The sequence below is a fragment of the Sarcophilus harrisii genome, chromosome 2 (assembly GCF_902635505.1).
Source record: "Sarcophilus harrisii chromosome 2, mSarHar1.11, whole genome shotgun sequence".
In the NCBI taxonomy this organism is placed as follows: Eukaryota; Metazoa; Chordata; class Mammalia; order Dasyuromorphia; family Dasyuridae; genus Sarcophilus; species Sarcophilus harrisii.
In genome coordinates, this window is record NC_045427.1 from 376,308,832 (window position 1) to 376,325,292 (window position 16,461).

General features: G+C 38.5%; 1 protein-coding gene and 1 long non-coding RNA gene across 5 annotated transcripts in view; one reads left to right on the forward strand and one right to left on the reverse strand.

Moving 5' to 3' along the window:
- The window catches only part of NR3C1 (nuclear receptor subfamily 3 group C member 1), a 136,836-nt gene extending 127,520 nt beyond the window's left edge, over positions 1 to 9,316 (reverse strand). The window contains exons 1-2 of one of the 4 annotated variants that reach the window (XM_012551537.3): positions 9,178 to 9,316; positions 3,948 to 5,117 (exon numbers count right to left, since the gene is read on the reverse strand). In XM_012551537.3, the coding sequence (XP_012406991.1) occupies positions 3,948 to 5,104 (1,157 nt within the window). In that variant the 5' untranslated portion in view covers positions 5,105 to 5,117; positions 9,178 to 9,316. Of the gene's footprint in view, positions 1 to 3,947; positions 5,118 to 7,672; positions 8,127 to 8,597; positions 8,670 to 9,177 lie in introns of those variants that run through there. The other 3 variants (XM_023505468.2, XM_012551534.3, XM_012551541.3) reach the window with 3 other exon arrangements.
- A 524-nt stretch (positions 9,317 to 9,840) lies between these two features.
- On the forward strand, positions 9,841 to 15,827 carry LOC100931001. The gene is made up of 3 exons (XR_002770533.2): positions 9,841 to 10,297; positions 14,832 to 14,903; positions 15,652 to 15,827. It is a non-coding gene; the product is annotated as an uncharacterized LOC100931001 (long non-coding RNA).
- The last annotated feature ends 634 nt before the right edge of the window (positions 15,828 to 16,461 follow it).

Below are 16,461 nucleotides of genomic sequence, written 5' to 3' on the forward strand. Positions count from 1 at the left end.
AAATTCAAAGAAACATTTATATGTTACATATCTAAGTTTTATAAAACATACACATATATACATCAAGATTAACTCCTATTGAGACTAGTAATCATCACTTAATTATCAAAGAGAAGAAAAATATCTATATTTTTCAAAAGTGCTGATTGGGTTTATTCTGAACCTCATAAAGATATTATATTTACTAATATAACTGCTCTACTTCTGTCACCTGGAAGCTACGGGAAAGATTCAGGCTTAGATAATCAATCAATTAATATATCAGTGCTCATATTTTCATGTTTAAGTCTTTCACATGAAAGAAAAATATCCAAATGTAAGACTCTCCTTGAACAATATCCCAAAGACCCTTTCTAGTGTGATTATAGGATCATAGGATCAATTATTGATTTAGAGTTGGAAGAGGGCCTCACAGGTCAAGTCTAGCCTCCTAATTTTATAGACGAGGAAAGGTTAAGTGACTTGATCAGCTAGGTGATGTAGTAGATAGAATGTCAGATTTGGAATTAGGAAGACATACAAATCTAACCTCAGATACTTACTAGCTGTGTGACAGCACAACAACATATAAATTTAAATTATGTTATTAATTATAAGATGCAACTGAATAATCCAAGTCTTAACATTTCCATCCTAAGGGCACTCAACCATTAGGTATAAGTTATCTTAGTGATAGAATGAAAGCTTTGTCAGAGAAATTTTGCTATGAAATTTCCTCCCACCCCCCAATTCCTATAAAATATATGAACTCTTTTTATTTTGAAATGAAGGAATAAGGAAAAACTATAAAGGAACAATGAAAAAATATATATATTAAACTATGTACATACACTACAATCTCTCAATTTCTTCATAGTAACTACAATATAAAAAGAACCAAAATCAAACAAAAGCAGCATTTCAACACATTCAATCTTTCTACATGACTGAATTTCACAGAATAAATTAATTTCAAAAGGCACAGAAGCAACCAGTATTAAGAGAAGAGAAAGATGTCAAAGAAAAAAAAAGAAGGAAGAAACAAACAAGAGAGAGAAAAGAAAGGAAGAAAGGAAGGAAGATGAGAAGGAAGGTAAGGAGGGAAAGAAGAAAAATAATTTTTAATTTTATTCATTACCCATTAGTAAAGTTTCCATTAAGAATGACATTAATAGTGATTATAAAAGAATCCTTCCCCTTTTCACTAATACAATCCTTTAAAAAGAATCCTTACCCTTTTCTCTGGCAAAACCTCAAACTGAATTTTCTGACATCTTTGCAGCACTATTTTAATAGGCAAGATAAAGACAGATTTTCACCACTGAGGCTTTATATCCATATGACACCTCAAGATCATCAATGTTCTCTTCTCCCTCTAATAAAGTTAATAATGTAGTACAGTTAACAGAAGCATTACCAAACCAACAAACTTGACTTCTTCCCTCTCGCTACTAGAAGCCTAAACTACATATTGAACAGGCTTTCAAAGTTGATCTTTGTCTTACATGGTTCCTCCTGTTAATTTAGACCTTTTAAAAGCAGTCAATATTTTACAATTAGAGTCTTAAGAATACTACAAAACAACAACAACAAAAAAAACCAAACAAATGAACACAATGAACATGAAACAACCTAGTTCTCTTTCACCTCTTTACAACATAGTTTCAACACCAAAGGTATAAAAATTCTGAAAAATCAGTCATAAGACAATGTCTTCCTATCAATATAAGGATCATGTTATATGTGGACTTTCCATAGGTTAATTTGGAACTTTCTAACTCATTTTTCTTATGTTAACCTGGACAGAATGAAGTTGAAGGACCTTTATTGTTTACCTATCAATCAGCCATTGACTGTAAGGCTTAATTAAGCAAGATGCTTCATCTTTTAATCTTACTAATGTTAAATACATACTTTGTGATTACTCAATGCTTTAGACACAAATTTAAGGAATTTCCAGAATTAGTTTATAGCTAAATTTTATTTACTCTGAAAAAGAAATGCTAAAAGGGAGTTAAAATTGAATAAGTGGGATTTTTTCTTCTACTATTTTTACATTTGCAATGAAAATATTAGGAATAATATCTAGTTGTCATCTCCAAATTAACTTTAAATGGTTCTCTAAGGGTCCAGTCAAGACTAATGTTTAACTAGAGCCCAATAATATAAAGGCACAATAGAAAAGCAACCTTTTTGAGTCATATCAATGTTGCTCATTTGAAAACAATAGATTGATTCAATCTGAATCAAAGAAACATTGAAACTGAAAAGAAACATTGTTTGAATTTATTTGAGTGAATTTCTCTTCTGAGTAATTCTAGTTCTCCAATTCCAACTAAGTTAATGCCATAATGTATAAAATTTCCAAAGAAAAGTTACCAAAGGAAGTTGCCCAAGCCACCATCAATTTAATTAAAAACACTGAAGAGCATTAAGCAAAAAGTAATCACATCAAATAGATTCAGAGAAAATTGAGAGCAAACAGGGTCTTTAGAGGGGACCTAGTCCAGCTTCCTCTTCTGACACAGGGGGAAACAGACAGAAGGAATGCCCCAGGTCACTGAAAAAACAAGATAATAATACTTCCTTTTCAGAGTTATGAAGACAATCCATTAAGAATTTATATTGTTAAGAGAGTTACAAAGTGCTATGAACTTGGGAGCGATTATTATTCACAAGATAAGTGTGTTCACTTATAATCTTTTTTTTTTTTTTTGGTATACATCTTCTGTGTTCACCCTTAATGCAAAAGGATGTTTTTTGTTTCATGCATTTAATATTTGGGCAAGGAAAATGAAAGCAAAATGATATCATTATGAGCACAAAATGCTCTGATAATCCTCAAGTATTTCATAAAACATAACATTTCCCATGGCATGGTTACAGCTTTTCACAACCTGCAAATTAATGGAGGATCTATTCAGAGAGTCAAATATGTACAATCACAGGTTTTACTGCCCCAAATTTCTAGATGTAAACAAATATAGTAAAAGAAGTCTTTAAATGCAAAACTTATTCTCAAATGCTTACTCTCAAATACAAACTCCTAATGACCCTTATCGATTTCATGAACCTCAATTCACAAAGATAATGAATATAAACTGTTTTCTTCCAAATAAGAAATATTACTTAAATAAAACATAATCGAAAAGTTTTAAGTAAAACATAGACATCTCCTCCTAGCAAAAGACTACAAACCACAATCTTTCTCTACTAAACCAAAATATGTTAAAAATCAAAACCTTTTGTTTCATTGTAATGGATTGAAACTGTTTCCTATCAAAAACATGCACCTGGAAAACAGGGTTGAAAATTAAATCTCAAGATCAAGAAAGCTTTTAATGACCTGACAATTGAGAGAGTAAACCAAACAAGTGACATCCTGAGAACACATGCTCCACAAAATCTGTGTTCAAGTGTGAATTTGAGAATTTTAAGCAACACTGAAAAGTCCCCAAAGGAACTGATGAGTAGAGGCTTCTTATTTAATTTACATCCTGAGACCTATGGGCAGGAACCATGTCTTATTCAGTATTCTGCTATGTGGCTACCATGTACTTACTAACATTAAATAAAAGTCAAAAACAAAAACAAGTTCTGCAACAAGCATTCTGGCCAGCAGGCCTCAGTGCTGATCATTCTAATTTTTAAATCTTCACTCCTTTCACACTGCTAGCAAAAAATAACATTATTCATAAATATGTAAGTAGAAGCTTGATATTTTTGTTAGCATGTTTTAATATAAAAGCACCTTTACATTGTAATAGAATTATATAACCTGTAACAATCAGTGAATTCAGCATACACTATAATGAAGACACTTTGATTTGAACAAAAGTGATGTCCTCTGCCTTTATGTCACACCTAAGGGAATATGAGAGTCATTCAAAAACAGTGAACACATTGGAAAAAAAAAATCAAATGGTCTTGGACCTATCTTTTAAAAAAAATATTCATATGACTCTTACCTTGAATATCCATTAGAAAAAACAGATCGATTGGTGAAATTCAAAGTTCCCAAGGAAGTCAAGTTGTCATCTCCAGATCCCTGGCACCTATTCCAATTTTCTGAACCAACAGGAATGGGTGGAATGACATTAAATACAGGCTTGTGATCCTGTTGCTGAGAAAGGGATGAAGTATTCAAGTCGTAGTGGTACATCTGTCCCCCAGAGGTACTCACACCATGAACAGAAATGGCAGACATCTTGTTTCCAATTATATTTGTCCCAGAAAAACTTCCTTGACAGTAAACTGGGCCCAATTTCTCCTGTTTAATTACCCCAGGAGTACAAAGTTCAATAAAATCTTCCTTTTCTGTTTTTACTTGAGGCAATGGTATATTAGAACTGGGTAAAATCAGACCCCCCTGCTCCATAATTTTAGGCTTAGTGTCCGGCAAAATAAGAGGCTTGCAGTCTTCATTTGCATTTCCTTCTAAAAGAAATGACTCATCTGTTGCTAAAGGAGAAAGCAAACAGTTTTCGTCTAGCAAGGGGTCTAACCTCCATGGGCTCTCATTTGCCTCCTTATTTGGGGACCCAGCAGACAATTCCAAATCCTGTAAAATATCAAAGGTACTTTGGTCTTCAGTATACAATTTTGCATTGCCATCAGAAGTGCCAATCGGGCCCTTTTTAAAAGTCGGCTTTTCTAAAGCTTTATCAAAATTAGATGTTGTTGGAAATTCATTATCTGTAGCAGATGCTGAACTCTTGGGGCTTTGGGATACCCTGGATGACTTACTGAGATTTGCGATGCTCTCTTCAAGAAGCCTAAAATCTGTTTCACCAATTTGGCCCTGCTGAGGAAATACCAGATCATTTCCCATTACTTTTGTATCTGTGTCACCCATATAGAGTCCCATTGATAGAGACACTGCCTTGGATAAGTCTGGCTGCGGTGCACTGCTTGCTGATCCTTTAGAATAGTCACCCAAAAGAGGTTGCTGCTTAGAGTCTGATTGAGAAGCAGCAGCCAGTGAGGATGAAGATGCAGGAATCTTGACAGTAGCTCCACCCCTTATGGATTTATAAAAGTCCATTACATTTCCTCTCTTCCGACCATGTATACTTTTGGTGGTTTCTTCTCCAAGGGAGGGACTTAACGATTCTTTTGAGTCCATCAGTTAATACCAGCTAGAAAAAGAACATATATACCATAACTAAAGAAGTCACCAATATATTCACATCAGCGTTTCAGTGATAGGATTAGGTTCATAATATGAAAGAAGCTCAACATGTATGGATTTTACTAATCTTACTCCACATCACCAGAAGGGTAGTTCTTTCCAGAGTTATAATCAACTTTCCTCTGCTTCATCAAATGTAGCATTTTATACAATTACAGATCATCTACAAAAGTAACAGCCAAATTACAACCTGATATTTTGCCATTTACTTGTTCATTCATATAAAAATATAACGTATAATGATGTCTGTAATTAAGTTAAAATGATTATTTTAAAATATTATATATCAATGTGTCAGGAAAGGTGGGGAAATGACTAAAACCTACCGCTTTTTAATCAAGACTGCAAGAGAAAATACTGAAGAATCCTAATAGTTATTCCCCAAATTTTCCAATTCCATTTAGCCCTTTATCTAATATCTATCATACTACTACCTACAAATGAATCCTCTACTCCATTCTAATAAACCAACACTGCCAATCTAGTAATCTCCTAGACAAAGCAAAATGTTCCCATTTTAAACTCCATCATAGTGACACAGTAATTCAGGACTTAAGTCTAGATATTCACAATGAAAAACAAGCCTGGGTTAATATAAGCTAACAATAGTTTACATTTCAAGGAGACAGACTAGAAAATATTATTTTTCTGACAAAAATGTGCATTTGTTTGAAATGTAAATATCAAAGTTATCACTGATTCTACTGATAGTATAGGATACTGCCTAGGTATGTCACATTATATAGCTATTAATATATAATTTTCTGTAACCACTAGGTATATCCTATTCTGAGCTCACTGCATTTTCTCCCCTTTGAAACATAATTTAGAGCATTGAAAAGAAAATAGTGAAGATACAGATAATCTGACTGGGACTGGAGGATGTTGGGGGAAAAAAAGCCACAATAAATAACACTCACTGGATTCTAAACTTTCACCCATCCCTTAAAAAAAAATTTCCATTGGCTAAGATCTTATTAGAAAATCATGTCTTCAATAGAGAGCTAAATTGAGAATCCATTTAATAATTAAAATTATCTGAAAGGTCCAAAAAGGCTGACATAAATATTTAGGACGATCTAGTCAAATCCAGTCCAATAGGAAAAACTTTTCTGCAGGAAGTTAAAAATCATAAACTTGATAGCTAGTTGCACAGTAGGGTCCCTGGGGTACAGGGCTGGGAGAGAGGCTGAAGGTGGGTGGAGTAAGGTGCTGCAATAACATATCTTGAGTACATGAGGTTTAACCTTCTAGTCCCTCTGCTACGTTTACTTGATAATGATCTCTAAACACACACAAGGTATCAAATGGAGTCTAATGAATTTCCACGGGCTTTCCTGACAGCTGCCTTCAAACCCGAAACCATAATAACACCCAGTTCGGCCGCGGTGGTGAAGGGGGGGGGGGGGGGGGGGGGGGTGAGAGGCAGAACGACAAAATTATCCTTCAAGCAATATTTTTCTTAGTTTAAAGTTACGAATGAATGTGCAACATTAACCGGTCCTTACAAACAATATCCAAATATCTAAAGTGGCACTACAGCGCTTCAATTAGCACATTTACAACCAAAATACAAACATCAAAACTATAGTCCGTCAAAAACCTCAGACTACAAAATAACTCGATGAAAGGTCGGTTTTAAAGACCGCCCAACCACGAAAATAGGGAAAAAAAAAAAAAAAAAAAAAAAAAAAAACCAAAACGAAAAACAAAGCATTCATTATCTAAATGGAAGGAAGAAACCCCCACAAAAGCGCGAAGTGTCTAGAAATGTGTCGAGACCTGTTGAGCTCTTTCTCCGACACGCCCACTTCTGCAAGATAACACCAGCCCCTAAGAGAAGTCTACAACTTTCAGGCTGTCAGCCTCTTTCGTCCCCGGAAAAAAAAAAAATCCACCCATGCAGAGAGCTCAGAAGGGAGACACGTCGTAGCATGGACGGAAATTCTAATCAATCCTAGGCAACAGTTAACATTTTCGGGAAAGAAAAGAGTTAAGGCACTATTTCTTTTTTTTCCGCGTTTAGGATAAAAATAGATATCAACCCTCAAGGAAGAAAAATAAGGGGTGGCAGAGAGAAGGGGGGGGGGAGTGTTGCGGCTTTCCTAGTACGGTATTAACTCAATCTGAGGCTTGGGGGCCCCCGACTTCCCCGCCAGGGAGCTTGGAGCCCACGCCGAGAGGCATTATTTCAGCCTCCCGGTCCGAAAGTACAAGCTCAGCTTCCTCCCCGTCCACCCCACGCACCCGAGCATGGCAGGGGGGTGGCGAGGGGGAGGGAGCAAGCACTGTCACCCTTTTTCTGTCCTTTCGTCACTGTCAAATCTCCCTACTCAACCCCTCCCCACTCTCCTCCCCCCTCCCCCAGTTAATAAAAGTTTTCAAGATTCAAAGCCGCCCCCTAGGATTCAGTGCCTTGCCAAGAAACTCTCAGGGCTTTGGGGGAAGGGGACAGAGGTAGCAAGCACCCGTAACCCCCCCTTTTCTCCATCTGCCTCTTACCTCATCTAGGGGTCCGGTTCTCCCGCCACCTTCCACAGCTCCCACCACGGCCGAAACAAACAACTTAGCGTGTGAAAGAAGGAGGAAAAAATATTTTTCTAAAAAAAGGAAGTAAACAGCCGCCCCCTTTTCCATGGGGGGAAAAGGGGGAGAACCCCAATTTAAAAAGTCTTGCCCTTTTTCCACACCGCCAAGAACAGTCCTCGGCCCTTCTTCGGGTCTTCTGGACTGTTGTTCATAGGTACATTTCTTCTCCCCGGAGCCCTCCCACCCTTCTTCTCCTTCTTACACCCACTTTCAGCCGTCCCCGACAGGCGGGCGGTGACTCGGGCTCTAGTCACAGACCGAGCTAGCAAAATGGAGGAGGAGGAGGAGGAGGAGGAGAAGGGGAGGGAGGACACGGGAAAGGGCTGCCTGGTTGTAGAGAGGGAGAGTTGGACCGAGATGGGGGCGGAGGGGGGGAGGAGGAGGAGGCGGCGCCACATCCACATACACACACGCACATGCACACACGCACACACACTCACATATTTCGCCGCTCCCAGCGTGTACGAAGCCTGAGGGGCAGCAGCTGGCGGGGAACGATGCAACCTGTTGGTGATTGTGAGCAATTGCAATCGCACGCTCAGCTCCCCAAGCCCCTCAAACCCAGTCCAGTCAGGCAGTCGGCGCCTCCTCCTTCTCCTCCTTGGCAGCAATTTAACTCCCACCACCTCCTTTGCACACAGAGCCCCCACCTCTCCTACCCCGGTCCCCACATATAGGCTTACCTCCCTGCAGCACCGATTACAGAAGCTAAGCAATATTTACTGCATTTCAACCCCAGTCTCTGCACGCGCATAGTGCCCTCCCCTCCTCCTCACCCCTCTGCCCTTCATCTCCAAAGGAAAATAAAAAAACAAAAATAAACGCGGCTGCGACAGACCTGGTCTTTCTGGGGAGGGAGAGGAAGCAGAGACGCTTAGTTTGTGTAGTTTCTTTTTCTCCCTTCCTTCCCGCCCCCACCCTACTCCATTTCTCCGGGCTGAGCTGACTTAGAAGATCAATTCTGATGACGGGGATGACGAAGAATACCCGGTGGGTGATGCATGTGACAGTGGACCGGCGAGGGCCGCTGTCCACTCCGAGGGAACTGGGCTGGAGCGGGGCGGAGGGTGGGGGACAGTGCCCAGTGCACAAAGTCCAGAGGCCTGAGCCACGGGGCCGGCCAGGGGGCCGGCTGTCTCCAAGGGAAAACCAGGCGGGGGTGGTCCGCCGAGACCAGCACGAGATACTTTTAAGTGTCTTACTTAGGAAAAGACGCCTAGAAGGGAATACCGTTCTCGATCCATAAGGAGGAGGTGGTGGAGACAATGAGCAGCCCCCAAGCCACACATTTAAGGTGGGAGAGGGAGAAGGCTGAGAAGGGGGCACGGTGCGGCACACAAGTCTATCTCTCAGACTTGACCGACGGACACGCCCTCGGGCAAACATTTAAGGGGTGGGGGGAGAAATAGCATACGTACATTTGGCCCCGAGGGAGTTGCATGCATGAAGGTTCCCCCCACCCACGCATCGTCTGTGCAGCGAAGTCTGCAGCCGCCGCTCCCCGCCACCTTTATCTTGCGCTGGGAGAAGTTGCAAAGCAAAACCCACCCTCCCTCTCTGTGGTCCCCCACCCGAGTCGGAGCCGCAGCGGCGGCGGCAGCAGCAGCAGCAGCAAGAGAGGAGGCGTCGCCTGCCAAGTTCAACCTCCACCCCTCCCATCGCTCTCACTTAAAGGAAGTTACCAGCCAAATGAAAAAAAAAAAAAGAAAACAACAAAAAACAAAACAAAACAAAACACCCCTCCCACACACTGTACTTTTGGAGTGGAAAGAAGGGGAATGGGGAGTTGAATGTGAAACAGTGACTTGCACGGAGAATGGCAGGGATCCTCAACCTCTTACACAAGTAACCCACATCTAACCTCCTCTCCCACCCCAGCCCCAGCCCAAATTGCAAGTCAGGGCCCCTCCCCTCAATATGGTTGTGACATTTGCTAAACCTTCGTTTACGCTACTGACCCTTCCCCTCCTTCGCTCCTTACATGTCCCTCCTCCCCTCACTGAGCCCCCGACAGCAAATCTTTTCAAGTTTCTGCAAAAACTCCTCGCAATAGTTCCCGTTAGACACCTCCCCCACCCCCCACCCCCCACCTCCAAAGCTCCGAGTTGAGCCACGAGTTTAACTCTTGCGGGACAGCTTTTAGCTGGGAAAACGGCTCAAAGACCCTCACGTATGACGAGACACTTCCCACTGGGGCGGGATCCTGCTCCCCCTTCCAGGAGCGGCTCCCGCCAAGTCCAGTGGAGAGCGAGAGAAAAACCCAACCTTCTACCCCGGATGCCAGTTATTGTAATTATGATTATGATTTGTCCGTGCGTGCACGTGAGGTGATATGCCCGCCCCTGGGTGACAGCGGCGCGGGAAAAGTATCTTTGGAGAGGCCCCCGCTGGAAAAACTCCCCGCTCCTGGGACTCTGGCCCCCGCCACACTGAAGCTGTCACTTCAGGCCTAGGCTTCGCCCAAGTCATTCCCCTCCCCCTCCCGCTATCCTAACCGGTGATTGGGGAGACTACCGGAAGCTTCCGGCCGCCATCTTGGTAAAGTAAACTTGCGTTCATCAAACCCTGGTCATCCCTAGTGGTCCACTGTGTAGTCTCAAACCCTTCAGTTTAGGAGTTTAAATGAAACTTGAGAAACAAAACTTTTTTCAAGGTTGGGCCTTGCATAGACAGCCTTGGCAGAGAAGACTTTCGAGGGATTCCTTTCCCTTCCCCTTAACATTGTTTCTAGGTATCCATATTGGTTAAGGGGACGGTGTCCACCATCATGGTAAAGGGCGAGGGCGAAGGCGCATGCGTAGATCAAATCCTATCCCGAAGTTTAATTTGATAGCAATTGAGGATCACTAATGTGTGCAAAATGATCCCTTTGGGGTATATTGATTTAGAAAGGAATCCATTGGCTTTGTGTTCTATTAGATTTTTATTCATTTTATTAAATTACATTTTTTGCTATTTAATAGTATTTATTTTTCCAAATACATGCAAAAATAGTTAACACTCACTTTTGCAAATTCTTGTGTTCCAAATTTTTCTTTCTCTCCTAGACAAGTAATTCGATAGTTTAAAATGTGCAGTTCTGCACATGATAGAAACATGACAGTTATTTGTCATGCTATGCAAGAAAAATTAGAGGAAAAGGGGAAAAAACACAAGAAAAAAACAAACAATAGCAAGGAAAGGTGAAAATACTATGCTTTGATCCACATTCTATTTCTGGATGCAGATGGCATTTTATGTCATAAGTCCATTCCTAATTACATTTTAATATGTGTCTGGTGACCCTAGAGTAAAAATAGCCTGATGTCTGTATTTGGCTCTTGTAATGCAGAGTGCCTACCCTGTGGGATGGGAACAAAACTCATGAGTTTGGAAGAAATGTGGCTATACTAACACAGAAAGAAGTTATAGAGCTTTATCTATCCTCCCACCATATTATATATAACCTTTAAGGGTAGCTAGGTGAAGAAGAGGATTGAGTTCTGGGATTGGAATCAGACTTACCTTCTTGAGTTCAGCCTCAAGCCTTATTTGCTGTATGGGCTATTTCACAGGCAAGTCACCCTGTTTACCTCAGTTACTCATCTGTAAAATGATCTTGAAAAGGAAATGGCAAATCATTCCACTGTCTTTGCCAAGAAAACTCCAAATGGGATCATGAAAAGTCAGAGAGGACATTTGAAAAAATGACTTAATAACAACAAATAAACCCTTTCCAAAGATGCTCTGAAAGATTTAGTCAGTTTTTCATCCACTAATTCTTATACACTCAGAGTCATTATATATATAGAGCGGATTAAAGGACCCTCAAAGTTAGCATTCCATTTAGAAAAATGGATTCGAAGTAAGAAAGACCTAGATTTCACTCCTGGTACTGACTAGCTGAGTAGCCATGAGATTAAGGGCACAGTTTCCTCATCTGTAAAAAGAGGATGATTATATCTGTGGTATTTACCTACCTCACATGAAATTATGTAAGCTTTTAACAAACCTTAATGGAGACCACCTATGAATTGAAGTATAGTGTTTTTACCTTAAAAAAACAAAACAAAAAAAGATCTGTATTTAAATCCTTACATAGTGACTGTATGACCTTAGACAAATAATTCAACCTTTCATTGCCCCAGTATACTTTCTCCAGTTACAAGTTCCAGAGTAGGTATTATTCTGCATGGTAGAGAAAGTTCTGTACCTGATATGATGTTACCAGACAAAGACATAGATCTTGTAAAAAATAACAGTAATAATATGCTAATTTTCATAACTGGAAAGCAAGCTGGTTTTTAAGAAATTAATAATAGATTTTTCTTGTTGATCTCATAGCAACTTCATTATCTCTGGTCCATAATATATATTCAAAATCCTTATTTTCTTAGTCCTGGGCTAAAAAAGAAGCTATACTTTTTAAATTCTCAGAATTTTAGAATTAAACATAACCAAGAATTATTTTGTCTATTTCAGTGCAACAATGTATCAAAGTCAATTTCTAATGAATTCCTGGCAGCTTTTCCTTCACAATGTTTCTCTGTCTTTCTGTTTCCACCACTCACAATTGATTCCAAGCGTTTCTTTAGACCTTCTCTCTGCCCAAGATCATATTCTTAGTAAGTTAGTTTTGAACTCAGGTTTTCTAACTCCTGTCAAGGATTCTTATATTTTTCCTAAAACTTTCTTTACTTTAGTTGTCATACTGTATTAACTCATTTGATCCTCACAATCATCCTTCAAGGTAGATATTATTCAAACAAAACAAATACAGTCAAGATTAGAAGAAAAACAAAGTTAGGAAAAATTTTTTATAGCAAATGTCTCCAATAAAGACTATTTCTCAATTATATAGAAAACTGAGTCAAGGTAGGTGTCTTATTTTATACTTGAAGAAGTTAAGGCAAACAGGTTAAATGATTTGTCCAAAGTCTTACAGCTAATATGTATCTGAGATTGATTTGAACTTGGGCCTTCTTGATTTCAGGCATAATACTATATTTGTTGTTCCACCTAGCTGCCTTAGAAAGGTTTCAGAAGCTAACTAGTCCAACCCCTTTATTTTCTAGATGAGAAAAGTGAGGTCTGGGGAGATTAAATGATTTATCCAAGGTAAACAGCTAGAAAATATCAGATATTTTTCTTGTGCAGCATGATAAATGTGGAAATTTACTGTATAGAAGAATTGCACATGTTTAACCTATATTCAATTACTTGCTCTCTAGGGGAGAGAGTAGGGAGAAAGGAAGGATAAAAATTTGGAACACAAGGTTTTGCAATGGTGAATGTTGAAAACTATCTTTGTATATCTTTTGAAAATAAAAAAAATATTAAAAAAAGCAAACACCAGATGTGAGATTTGAGTCCACATCCTCTGATCTCAGACATACGATTCTTTCTACCATGTTATTCTGACCAGTTTTTGCATCTATAAAATGTAGATGTCAGAGTAGGTGGTCTCCAAGGTCTCTTTCAACTCTAAATGTAAGATGCTGCATTCTCTTCCTTTTCATTTTACTACCAGGCTCAATCACTCAACCCACCAGCAATTATTAAACACCAATTATGTGAGACACTGTGCTAAGGTTTGGGAATTCAGATGAAAAAGAAATAGGCCCTTCCCTTAAGGAAACTGCATTATAATGAGACATGGACATATATAGTAATGTACCAAATACAAAATAAAAAGATAGTTTGTTGTTTCTCTGTTTTTGTTCATCCTTTGTTCTCAAGGAGGATCTCATGAGGGTGATGTCTTGATTTTGAAGTGAATTGGATTTAAATGAGGCAGAGCTCTGAAAAGTTAGTCTCATTTTCTCCTCCTGGAGATGAGATGAAAAGATTCCTTCGTCTTTTGAAGGGATAGTTGTAGCTGAAGATGGGACAGGAAAGGTCTTCTATAGAAGATGACACTTAAGTTAAAACTTGAAAAAAAGAAAGTTTCAAGAGGTGGGAAAACAAGAGCATTCCAGACTTTTAGGACAGTAAATAAAAAAATTACTGAAATAGGAGAATCAAATATTGTGGTAATAATAGTAAGTCAGCACAGTTGAATTGTAAAATTCATGGAGAGAAGTATGTTATAGTCTTCTCTCTACTTAATCTCTTTTCTACTTCTATTATTTTGACCTTAGCAATATCAAATATAAATTGTGATAATCAGCAAGAATGCATTAATTATCTACTTCATACTTGGTATTATGATGAGAAATAGGGACACAAATACAGTATCAAAATTAGATAGTCCCTGGCCTCATGGAACATATATTTTCCTAGAAAAATACAACATAGTCCCAGATAAATCATTGTAGAGGGCACTCACAATTCACAACTCACAAGACCTTTTTTTTAAAGAAACTTTTGAAATGAGTCTTGGTGGAAGATATGGGCCAAAAAGGTAGAAATGAGGAAGAAGAATGTTTTAAAAAGAAGAGAAAGCCTGTTTTTGACCAAGGCAGGAGATGGAATGTTGGGAGAGGAGGAATAGCAAGCAAGCTCCTCTATAAGATAAAGTTCAAAAGGAGGAGTAATGTGGAATTAGGTTAGAAAGATAAACTGAATCCAAACTGTGAAGGACTTAGATTGCCAAACATAATAGAAACCCACAAACTTCTTTAGCATAGGAGTGATATAGGCGCATCTCCACTTTAAGAATATTAATTTAGCAGATGCATGTGGAGTACACATTAGAAAAGAGTGACACTAAATAGATGGAGACCGATTAGGTAGCTATTGAAATAATCCAGGTGGCAATTGGTTGTGGTATGAATAAAGAGAAGAAGATGGATGTAAGAGATATTGAGGAAGTAGAATTGATGAGATTTGACAACTAATTAGCTATGGTGGAGGGTGAATGGTACTGAAGAGTTGAAAATGGATGGATGTTGATGGATGTTTCAAACTTGGGTGACTGAAAAAAATGACTGAAATTGAGATATTAGGAAGTGTGAAGAATTACTCATACATATGTTTTGTAAATAAAAAGCTTTAATAAAAATTTAAAAAAGAGAAATTAGGAAGTAGGATACACTTAGTGAAAAAGACAATGTATTCTGTTTAGTACATGTTGAATTTGATTTGTTTATAGGACACCCAAGGGGAGGTATCCAGCACATAGTTGGATATATGGGATTTGAGCTGGAAGAGAGTCAAATACCAGGTATGTTGATTTAGGAGTTATCCATGTAGAGGTGATAATTGAATTAATAGGAGATGAAGAGATCACTGAGAGAGAAGAGGTAATGACCCACAGTTATCATGGTGAATACCCATTCTTAGGAGGTAGAACCTGAATGATGATCCTAAAAAGGAAATTGAGGAGCAGTAAGAGAGGGGGGGGGGGGGGAGGGGGGAGAACCAAACTAGACAGAAGACTGGTGAAAACCCAGGAAGCTGTATGTTGAAATGTTTGTGCTTATTCATAATTTAAAAAAAAATTTTTTTTTCCCCAAAAGGGAAAGCACAAGTATCTAGATACAATGAGATGGTCTTGAGTAGTGGAAAATACAGAGCATTTAAGAAGAATAAAGTCTAAAAAAAGGCCACTGGATTTACCAAATGGACCCAGGAAGGAGTAGTTTCAATTGAGTAGTGGAACGGAAGCAATTTTGTAAGTGGTTTTGAAGTGTGTATGAAGCGACAAAATGGAGGCAGTGAGGGTATAGAATTTTCCCTACAAGTTAGGCAATGAAAGAAAGGAAAGATTTAAGGTGATGGTTTTTGGGGGTGGCAGGGTCAAGTGAAGTTTGTATTTTTTTAAAGATGGGTAAAACCTGGGCATATTAAAGGGAGCAAGGAAGGAATCAATGGTTGAAGAGAAGAAATGAAATCAAAGAGGTGAACTCATGGAGAAAATGGGAAGTAGTAATCTGATTAAGGAAATTTGAATAGTGTTTCTTCTTGTCAAGGAAAAGGACCAGCTCAAACAAAAGGGAAGAATCTGGGAAGTAATGCTGAGTTGATTTGAATTGGAACTGGAGAGAAGAGAAGAAACTCAAGATTTAATTTTTCTGTGAGTGTGGGGTGACGTACTCTGCTGTGTATCATGGCAGTATAAGTGACTGGTGATGAATAAAAAGTCCTTCCAAGTAAGAGTCAGAATACATGACTTTTAGGTTTAGGATAAGTGATATAACTTATGGAAAGTGATATAACTTCTCTAAGTCTCAATTTTCTCATCTATAAATGACAAAGTTAGATTGGACGGTTTTAAGGTCCTTTAATCTCTATGCATACACACATGTATACATATGTGTATAAGTATATATATGTTATGTATGTGTATATATTTATATATACATATGTATGTATACTTGATACTATTTTATTATCAAACTTATACAACTATTCTAGTCTACTAGCAACAAATGTTTCTTATATTGATAAAAACAAGATTGTAGAATTGTGACCACAATAAATATAATTGCTATTTCAGAATAACTTACTTACTTTGTGAAAGAACTATGTTCTTATTCCAACTCTCTAAGGTAGGAACATTTAGGAAAACCTAACCAAATTCAGAATATACAAGTTGAATCCGATGCAACATTTGAATTTTCTATTAACCTTATCTATAATAAAATTTTGATAGGGATAGGGTGAATTCTAATCATACCAAATATCATTTTGTTCTTTCTACAAATGCAATACTTTCCTATTCAAATTGGCTATGAGAAATTGTTAATGGTCTCTCTGGCATTCTATAATGTATTGGTAAT